The sequence below is a fragment of the Marmota marmota genome, unplaced genomic scaffold (assembly GCF_001458135.2).
Source record: "Marmota marmota marmota unplaced genomic scaffold, marMar, whole genome shotgun sequence".
Lineage (NCBI taxonomy): Eukaryota > Metazoa > Chordata > Mammalia > Rodentia > Sciuridae > Marmota > Marmota marmota.
The window spans coordinates 7,152,096-7,162,716 of NW_025999982.1; the positions used below are offsets into that span (position 1 = coordinate 7,152,096).

At 50.1% G+C, this 10,621-nt stretch overlaps 1 protein-coding gene across 1 annotated transcript in view; it reads right to left on the reverse strand.

The window, feature by feature from the left end:
- Positions 1 to 10,255, reverse strand: part of Kcnk5 (potassium two pore domain channel subfamily K member 5) — a 43,936-nt gene extending 33,681 nt beyond the window's left edge. Inside the window, exon 1 of the mRNA XM_015487680.2 lies at positions 9,701 to 10,255. Coding sequence (XP_015343166.1) covers positions 9,701 to 9,886 — 186 coding nt within the window. The 5' untranslated portion in view covers positions 9,887 to 10,255. The remainder of the gene's footprint in view (positions 1 to 9,700) is intronic.
- Positions 10,256 to 10,621: the final 366 nt, after the last annotated feature.

Here is a 10,621-nt window from a genome sequence, read left to right on the forward strand (position 1 = left end):
CCTGCTGCAGAGGCTAGCTGTGTGGCAATTCAATGTGACGAAGCACATCAACAGCTACATGGTCAGCGCCACGAAGTGCGTGATAACTGTTGGCTCCTATCACCCTCCTCTCTGCCCAAGACTGTCAACCCCAGCCCCTGGCTCTACCTCCACACATGGACTTGACCAAAGGCTGAGCCAGCAGGCAGGATTCAGTGTCAGTGCTCTGACCTAGGTAGGTCACCTGGCCTGCATTTTCCTGTATGGTGGAAACCGCAAGGACTCCTAGCCTGCAGGCCTGGTTCCAGGAGACACAAGTAACATGCCACCCAATGCTTGGTGCAGCAGGCACCCACGGAATGCTCACAGAACCACCAGCCACACTCATTAAGTCCAAGAGTAAAAATCCATCTCTGTGTGCACATTACCCATGGCAAGCTCCTAACAGCTCATAGGAAACAGTCTCCAGATTAGGGGCTCCCTGAGGGCAGAGGCTGGGTTCTGTTAGGAGCCAGGTCCCCTAAGAGGCCATGGGTTTCTTCTCCAGGCTTCAGGAAACAGGAACTGAACCCTCCACAGCCCAACAACCTTTGCTGGTGTCCCCGGCCCCCACCATCTGCAACCCATCACTCATCACTTCAAACTGGATTTCCCCTCGTTTCACCACCAAGGCCCAATTTCCTCTCCCTGGCTGGACTGAGCTGAGGGGGAAGACCCTCCAGTCTTTGGGGCTTCATCACACAAAAATGACAGTCAGCAGGGAGGGCCCCCTCTGTGCTTCCACCTCCACTTCGTTCAGGTCTCTGGGTTTGGGGGACAGGGTATCTCCTCACCAAAAGCCTAGAGGCCTCAGGAAGCAGAGCAGAGCTGGGCACACCACCTACGCATTGACAGTAAGGGCCAATACAGGAAGGCCACACTGGAGGGAGTCTTAGGACAGATGAGGGCCTAGGGGGACCTCCAGGGGTTCATGGTAGGGAGAGAGGTAACAACCGAAAGCTGGGGTGAGAGGGGTGGGTCCTCTGAGGCTCTATGGGCTTTCTGGGAAAACCCACAGTCCACCACAGCAGGAGAAAGGAAGGAGGAGAGTCCTTATCACAACACACACAAGTGCCCTTAATTTAGGGTTGAATATTCCACTTTTTTTTTTTAAGTTGCAAATGACTGCGAAGTTAGAGGGAACTTTCTGAAATGTTATCCATTCCCCTACTTGAAAAATGCTAAAATCTGAAGGAGTTCAAATTCCTTGGCTAAACCCAGAAGGGCTTCGTCATCTGACCCTTACCTCCCTGGCACGGGGCTGCAGCCCAGCAGGACCATGATGCAATATTACACCTCCCAGGGGGCTATGGGAAAGGAGCCACCGCCCCCACTTCTTTTTCTAGTTCTTTAAAAACACTCAGTTGATAGATACCCCAAAGTGAGACTGCTGCATAATTTGGTAGTTGTATTTCCAGCTGAAGAGCCACCATACTGTTTTCCACAGGGGTTATTCCATTTTACATGTGAAAAGACAAATACTGTGTGACTCAACGTACATGAGATAGCTGAAGCAGCCAAATTCACAGAAACAGAAAGTAGAATGGTGGTTACCAGCAGATGGGTGGAGAAGGAAAAAGAAAATTACTGTTTAATGGGTATCGTTTTAGTTATGCAAAATGAAAAGATCTTAGAGGTCTGCTTCACAACAATGTGAACAGAATTTAACACTACTGAACCAGACAATTAGTACTGATTAAGTCAGGAGAATTTTTGTTTTATACTATGAAAAAATTCAGTCAGAAGCTGGGGATATAGCTCAGTTGGTAGAGTGCTTGCCTTGCATGCACAAGCCCCAGAGTTCAATCCCCAGCAACACCAAAAAAAAATTCAGTCGGGCCGGGTGGCACATTCCTGTAATCCCAGCAGCTCAGGAGGCTAAGGCAGAGGAGGATCGTGAGTTCAAAGCCAGCCTCAGCAACTTAGCAAGGTCCTAAGCAACTCAGCCAGATCCTGTCTCTAAATAGAATATAAAAAAGGGCTGGGGATGTGGTTCAGTGGTAAAGTGCCCCTGGGTTCAATCCCTGATATAATAATAATAATTATAATTATAATTATTATTATTATTATTCAAGGCTGAGAGTGTAGCTCAGTGATATGGTATAGCATTTATCTAGCATACCCAAAGTCCTGGGTTTGATTCCCAGCACCAAGAAGATCTAGGAAGGTCTTCCTGATTCTTTGCAATACCACCTTGAAATCTGCCTCGGCTGTGCATGGCCCTCCCCACCACAGAGCAGAGTAGAGCATCTCAGAGCAGCAGTCCTAGATAGGTTGAGCAGCTCTACTCCAAAAATCTAGAATTCTCCAAAATCCAAGACTTTTTGAATACCAACGTGACATCACAACTGGAAAATTTCACACCTGACCTCACAGGTTGGATCACAGTCATGCAGGTACATTAAAAATAGTGTATAAAATTATACTTAATCTATGTATAAGTTATAAAAGAAACAAATGAATTTCATGTTTAGACTTGGGTCCTATCCCCAGGATATCTCATTATGTATGTGCAAATAGTCCAAAAAATCCTAAACAAGTATGATCCTAAGCATTTTGGATATAGAAAACTCAAAACTGTAGCTGGGTGGTAGTGCACGCCTGTAATCCCAGAGACTCAGGAAGTTGAGCCTCAGCAACCTAGTGAGGCCCTCAGCAACTTAATAAGACCCTGTCTCAAAATTTTAAAAAATTCTTTGAAGAGGGTGGGTGGCACTGGAGATTGAACCCAAGGGTGCTTAACCACTGAGCTATATCCCCAGCCCTTTTTATTTTGACTCAGAGTGTCATGTGATCCTCCTGCTTCATCCTCAAGTCACTGGGATTACAGGTGAACCTAGCATCAAATAAAAAAAATTTTAAAGGGCTGGGAATGTAGCTCAGTGGTAAAGTGCCACTGGGTTCAATCCCTAGCACCAAAAAAAAAAAAAAAAAACTCAACCTGTGGTGGCAACTAACTCTTTAGGAGTACAACTTTAAGCAAGCTATGGCGTGTGCGTCCTCAGAAGTTACCCCATAACCACCAGAGCCTGGGCTCCGCGGAAGCACCTGGAGAAAGATCCCTCCTGGGGGCACAAGTCTCAACCCCATCAAGCCCTCCTTGGGGGCGACAGGCTATTGCCCTCTGCTTTATTCCAGGCATCCAGGGGAACTCAGTGAAATCTCCTGAGATTTATCTCTGTCTCCTCCACTCCCAAGGGAACCCTGAAAGGAGGCAGATCTACGCCCTGGGCTTCCCTAGGGTCACCTACCTCATTCTCTCCATCACCTCTGGCCCACTGGCTCTTGTGGAACCTCTCAGAGACAGCATCCCAACCGGTACAAAGACAGTCTTGAGGGCTCCTCCCCAGAGCTGGGGAACTTCCCTGTCCCCGCCCCCCCAACACAATCACACACAGTTTAGAGGCTGAGCCCAACATGACAGCAAACAACTAAGTTCAAGATAAAAGCCTTTGGCCGGAGGTCAGGGCCAGACAAGCCAGGCATCCAAACCCAGAGGATTGTTTCTTTTAAACACCAGACTATAAATAGGGCAAAACCCCAGGAAAATACTCAGAAGCAGCCATCGTCACCTCCCTGCGGCCCCTCCTTTAAGGCACCCCAGCTCCACAGGAACCTTTCAACACTTGCAGATTTCTGCCCTCAATAATTCTCAATCACCGTGCCCACGACTGTCATCATCTGAAGGGCTCTAGCAAAACTTCAAAAACGATTTAATAAAAAAAAATCACTTTGGTAAAACTCTCACCAGGCAGTTAACAAAGGCGGACGTATCAATTTGCAAGTTTTCGTTTTGTTTTGCTTTTTGTTGTAGCGGCCCTCAATTTTTGAGTGAAACAGAAATGCGCAAGCAAGCCATGAGCCAGGGACCTTGTTCTTCCATTTCCTCCCAAACACCCAACCCACCCACCTTCACTTGTGCAGGCCTAGACGGTAAGAACTGAAGCGGGAACCAGTGATGGAGAGGCCTCCCCAATCCTCCAGAATCAAAAGCTCTATTGTGGTCACTGAACTTACAAAGGCAGTTAAGTGGACCAGTGAGTTTTTACAATTTCCACCAAGGCTGGAAACAAAGGGGGTGTTCACAGTTAACCCTCAGCTGTCCAGACAAAATTCAGCGGGCCCCAGTGAGGCATGTCAGTCAGGACACTCCATGGGTTTATTTTTTCAAATCTGGGGAAGAGGTCAGGTATTCACAACAGGATGTCAGAACCTCAAAACTGGAATTCGCCTTACTACTGTAGACCCGAGTAGGTAAACAGCACTAAGGGTACAGAAAATGAGAGCAGGCTTACACAGGAAACCCTGAAACGAGATAATGCACTTGGGCACTTAGAAGGGAAAGAGGTCAGTGGGATCCAAGAGGTTTCCAGGAACAGGCAGCTCTGTGAGCAGTTGAGGACAACTCAGAGTTCAGCCTGGGGAACCACAGCAGAGGACAGAACCAGGGTGATCCTACCTTAGCCCCAGGAGACATGGGAATATTAGGGAGCACCCCAGAAGCCCCATCTCCCTCCCTAAACTAGAAGAATAGGCCACTGCCCATCCTGTCTAGACTCTCTTCACCCTGCTTCTTTTCCCAGTGAATTTCAAATTCTAAGACCCTACCCTGGCTAAAGGTCATCTCCTGAGACCCTCCCTTAGCCCCTCAGACTGGACTGGATCACCTCATTAAGAGGCCCTCCTGGTTGAGTGGAGTGGCACACATCTGTAATCCCAGTGGCTAAGAAGGCTGAGGCAGGAGGATCCCAAGTTCAAAGCCAGCCCCTGTAATCGGCCAGGCCCTAAAGCAACTTAGCAAGACCTGTCTCGAAATAAAATATAAGAAGGGCTGGGGATGTGGCTCGGTAGTTAAGCACCCCTAGGTTCAATCCTTGATACCAAAAAAGAAAAAAAGATTGCTTGTTTGCATGATTTTGGGGTCTGGCAAGAAAGCATAAGAGGCTATTTAAAAAGGAAGACTCTTTTGATATGTTGGGGGGAAAAGGAAGAGAAAAAAGAAACCCTCCTGAACACCTGTGTGGTGGTCCATATCCACGGTCTTGTTCTGGATGGGTTTTTTTATCCTTTTTTTTTTGGGGGGGGGGCGGTTACAGGGGATTGCACTCAGGGGCACTCAACCACTGAGCCACATCCCCAGACCTATTTTGTATTTTATTTAGAGACAGGGCCTCACTGAGTTGCTTAGCACCTTGCTTTTGCTGAGGCTGGCTTTTTAACTTGGGATCCTCAAGCCTCAGCCTCCCAAGCTGCTGGGATTGCAGGTGTGTGCCACCACGCCTGGCTTTATTTATCCTTCTTCCCAGCAGCTCAATCTCGCCCAGTGCCTGGCACACAATGGCTACATCATAAATGCTCATTGATTAATTCCCACGTCCTGTGAAACATGATACCCTTAGATGTGAAACCTGCTACACTATAAGATTCTGGACAAGTTGCATCATCTTTTCCTTTTATTTTCCTTATTCATGGGGTGGTCCTTGAGAGTAAATTAAGAGTGTCTATGAAGTGCTTTTTAAAGAGCCGAGTGCATGGTGAGCTCTCAGATCCTTCCTGTTTATGATCACTGTAAACCAGAGGCTGATGGCTGAGGGCTGCCTGCCACTCCTTCCTTTCAACTCAACTCTCTCTCTCTTTTTTTTTTTTTTTTAAAGTGGGTAGAAGAGGGGACTCCAAAAGGAGAAGTCCAGATGGGTGAAATGATGCCTTACTTTAGTAGTGAAGGTGACATCCAGTCAGCCAGGCAACGACACCAGAGAAGACCGTGTGTGCCACAGCCTGTTCTAGAGGAAACAGAAAATAGAATTTCCCAGCAGATCAGAGTCCAGCTGAACCAATTTACCAAGCTCACTTACAGAGCAGCAATTCAACAGCATCCCTTTGTAGGCCCAAGAGGGAAGATGAAGGTAGACCAGGGCGCAGGCTTCTGCAGCCAAGGACCTGGTTATCCCCAGGCCATGCCTCTTGTTGTGTCACTGTGCCACTTTAACTTCTTTGGGCGTTGGTTTCCTTATCATAATACATAAGGTCACTGTAAAGAGTACCTGAAATAATGCAGGTGAAGTACCTGGCAAGGAGCCTTGCTCTGTGAGTGCTCAATAAATGCTAGCGGCAGAGTTGCTTGCTCTCTATACATATATATGCTGCCTAAGATTTCTCCCTCATTGGAGCCTCACCAAACCTTGTTCTGCACATGAGGAAAGAAGGCAAAGGTAAGTTAACTGGCTTGATGGGAAACTGGCCAAGCCAGATAGCAAAACCAGCCTGTGCCCTCTCGTAAAAATCAGGATAATCCACCCACAATGACCAGCACCAGGGAGATGTGCTGTCTATGCTAACTTCCCCAGTGGGGCCTCTGCCATGTGGAAAGAGGGGAAATTTTGACAAGAGGCTGGGAGAACAAGCCACCCAAAATCTGGTGGAGCAACTGCTGGAGTAAGGGTTCAAGATGGTTCTGAAGGCGGCAGGAAGGAGCAAACACAAGGTCCCAGGCAGCAATGGTGCTGGGCACTTGGGCCTGGGCCTCAAAGTTCAACCACAAAAGGAGCAGGGGGAGGAAGCACCTGACAGCTCTGGAGGATTTCTAAAGGTGCTTTACCCGCCTCTTTCTCATGCATTTGAAAGCACACACACAATCTGCAGCATAAGAAAAACAAACCCCAACCCAGACTGCATACTCCAACAAGCCTGCTACCTCCTGCTCCTACCCCAGGAATTCCTTACCAGGGAGTCTTTTATGATTACAAGGCAAATTCAGAACCAGTAAAAGCACAGAACCTTAGGTGGAAAAGGCCCAAGCAACCAGATGGGAAAGAAGATTTCTAAGTTTTCATTTTTGCTTAGACCAAATTTCCTGAGGCTTGAGGCATTGCCCCAAGTCACAGATGAGAAACTGGAACAAGTTAGACTCTGCAGAATAAAACTGATCCTGGCAGATGCTTCCCACTGGTCCATTTTCATTTCTTGGATTTTCCTGTGAAGGGAGGGGACTCACCCAGTTGGGATTGATCAGTTTGTTTGGCTGAAACTGGGGACAGATCAAGAACTTATCCACAGGGCTGGGGATGTGGCTCAGTGGTAGAGCACTTATCCAGCATGCACAAGGCCCAGAGTCAATCCACAGCACCGCAAGAAAAAAACAAATAAATAAACTTATCTGCAGCATACATAGTGGCACATGTCTGAATCCAACGACTTGAGAGGCTGAGGCAGGAGGATCATAGCTTGAAGCCAGCTTCAACAACTTAGAGAAATCCTAAGCAACTTAGGAGACTCTACTCAAAATAAAAAATAAAAAAGGGCTGGGGATGTAGCTCATGGTAAGAGTACCCCTGGGTTCAATCCCCAAGTACCAAAAGAGAAAAGAAAAAGAACTCATCTATAATCATCTCCAAATCAGACTGTCCTGATGCCCAAACCCTCTTTCTAAAAGCACTACCCACTTTTGTGGGGACAACCGTTAAAGGAGTTAACAGGACCTCAAAAGAAGAGGCCTTCTGTTTGTTCAAACACCTTAAGGAAGCCATCCAGCCTCCAAAGCTACCACCACCAGCTGCACCCGGCTGCCTAGCCCCTGGACCCCCCTTCCCTTCTCCTTGTGTTTTGAAGTTTATTTTCCCACATCTAGCCTTGAATTCTTTCCTTCCTTCCCCTGCAGGGGCAGAGGAGCAGAGTAGGGGAAACACTTCGAGGGCAGCTCAAGGCTTTATCTTCCCTGCCTGCCTGCCTCCCCCTCTAAACAAAGCCCTGGAGCAAACCAAACAAAAACTCTCCTTCTCCAGTGGAATTATTTCCTCAAGGGAAATCATAAAGCGACCCCCTTCCCACAACACACAGAGATACAGCAGACACTCATTAGAAGGAGCCCATCATGTCCCAGAACGCAGACTAAGATGAACAAAATCAACCAGTACCTTCCCCTCTTCTTCTTTTTTAATATTTATTTTTTAGTTTTCGGTGGACACAACATCTTTGTTTTGTATGTGGTGCTGAGGATCGAACCCGGGCCGCACGCATGCCAGGTGAGCACGCTACCACTTGAACCACATCCCCAGCCCCTTCCCCTCTTCTTTTTCATTCCATTTTATATTTTTGCATTGGGGATTTAACCTAGGAGCTTTATCACTGAGTTACAAGCCCAGCACTTATAATTTTCTTTCTTTTCCTTTTTTTTTTTTTTGGTACTGGGGATTGAACACAGTGTGCTTAACCACATCCCCAACCATTTTTATATTTTATTTTGAGACAGAGTCTCACTAAATTGCTTAGGGCCTGGCTAAGTTGCTGAGGCTGGCTTTGAACTTGTGATCCTCCTGCTTCAGTCTGCCAGTAGCTGGTACTAAAGGCATCACCCTGACCAACCAGTACCTTCTGAAATTCATCCCCAACATCACTTCCTCCTACCTCCACCCCAGAAATTGCTCAAGGGCAGGAAACTTTCCACTGAAATGCAACATTGCCCTGCTAGCCCAAACCTTCCCTTCTGAGGACATTTTTCTAGCAGCCCAGTTGCCAGAGGGAACCTCTGCTCATTGGTGCAAATGTCCATCTAATCTGGGGATAAGAAGAGGATACTGCTAGCAAGATGTCATGTTTTCTGAAGACTTTCAACATGCCAACAGTTTAGTGCAGGAAAGAGGTATGTGGATGGGTTCATTTCCGTTTCACATACTAAGGAAGCGGGCTGGAAATGAGGGACACCGGGCATGCTTCAAGTATTGGGGAGCTGCTGTACATTAAAAGTTCCTCATGAGAGTTCCTTTCTGGCATCCTTCATCTCAGGAGAAATGCAACACCTTGGATTATCTACCACCCTGGTCCTTGTCCTACTGAGGCGAGGCCATTATTGCAGGTCAAATATAGTAGATGGTTGCCGCTGAGCCCTCAATAAACAGTTCTCAAATTGGCCCAAGGTCCCAGTTAGGACGCTCAGCCCCAGTTTACCCAAGTGAGGTCAAAGCCATCCACTGGGCGTGTGCACCAGAAGATAAGACGTCCCCGATGCCAAGCCGGAGGAAACTGCCCTCACTCCTTCCTCCGGGAAAAGGGACTCTCCGAGTTTGGTTGTTTGGGCAACCTGCTCCTTTCACAGAGTTTAACTCCAAGCCCTTAAGGGCTGTCTCCCGGTGATAAGCTTTCCCGGAAGCCTGAAGGCGTCCCCGGCATTCCAGCCACCTGCCCTTCTCCAGCGGGCTCCACCCGCCAGGGTCCCCTGCAGAGCCTTTGCAGGACTCGCGCCGGGGACCTTCCCGCAACTCCTCGGAGTTCCCGTTCTGTGCAAAGCCGGGCGGGCGCGGCTCTGGCCCTGGAGCCGGGAAGGTGGAGACGCGAAGGGTGGCGCTAGGCTCGGCTCCCAGACTCCGGGAGCGTCTCCAAGGAAAGATAAACGCCTTTATCCGCCCCACAGCCTCCCTCCAAAAAGGGAGGCACCCGTACACCCACACCGAGACACCGGGCCCAGTTCACCCAGCAGGCAACCCCGAGTTCTTTCGGAGCAAACTAGGTTTCCACGAATCTCCGTGTCCCCGGGGGGAGCGACAGGTAGTCGCGTCCTGAACCACGAAGAGGCAGACAGCCTCACCTGTCACCCCAGGACCTCCCACGGACCCGTGGGGGTCTTCCCTTCAGCACCCCTAGGGCCCCGTCGACCTCAGGTGTGTTGGGGGCGCAGGGGGCGGCTTACCTGCAGGATCTTGTCCAAGCCTTCCTGGCCCAGGCACGGGAACTCCTTGAGCAGATGCAGCTTCTGTGTAGTGTAGTTCTTCTTGGCCTCTTTCCAGTGCGGCTCCTCGAGCACTTCGAAGATCGCCGCCCCGATGGCCAGGTAGAAGATGATGGCCGAAGTGAGCAGTGGGCCCCGGTCCACCATGGCTCCTTAGCGGCCGCCTGGACGCGAAACTTTCCCCCAGCCCCAGCGGCTCCGGGTCAGCCGGCCCTGCAGCCTCTGGAAACAGCTGTTTGAATTTGGAGCTCCGCATGCGCAGTACCCCGTCCCCCCAAGCGCCGCTCCCGGGACAAAGTTGCTCGGCCAAGTTGGCCCTCTGAGCGCGGGGAACTGATGCGGCCCCGCTCACGCGGGCCGGGTGGGCCAACACCAATGGGATCCAAGGCGCCCTGAACCTCCGGGCGTGAGGAGCAGAGGGAACTCAGGAGCCGACTCCTCCGGGGAGACACGTGTGCGGCTCCGACGCGCGCCACTGCAGTGTGAGCCGCGCCCGCCTCCGCTCGCCTCTTTAACCCGCCCGCGCGGGAGTCTGGCAGGGGAGGGCCCCAGAGCCGAGTCCGTCCAGAGGAGGCCCGCCCCCTCCCAGGCCCCGCCCCTCCCGCTCCGCGCAGACTCCGCCCCTCTCGCCCGCGCAGGCCCCGCGGCTGGCGAGGGTGTAACCGCGAGGTGCGCACTGAAGTAACTACCGCGCTCCCTGAGCTCCCGGGGCGGCTGCCAGGGAAGGCTGTGCCCAGACCTCCGTGCCCTGCAGTGCCCGAGGGGTTGCGGTCTGTGGGACTCGCCTTGGTTATTAGTGGTGGTGTGTTAACTAAACTGATTGTGCACCTTACAACTGAGGTCAGGAATTTATGGCTATTGTTATTTTTCTTGTAATTGAGT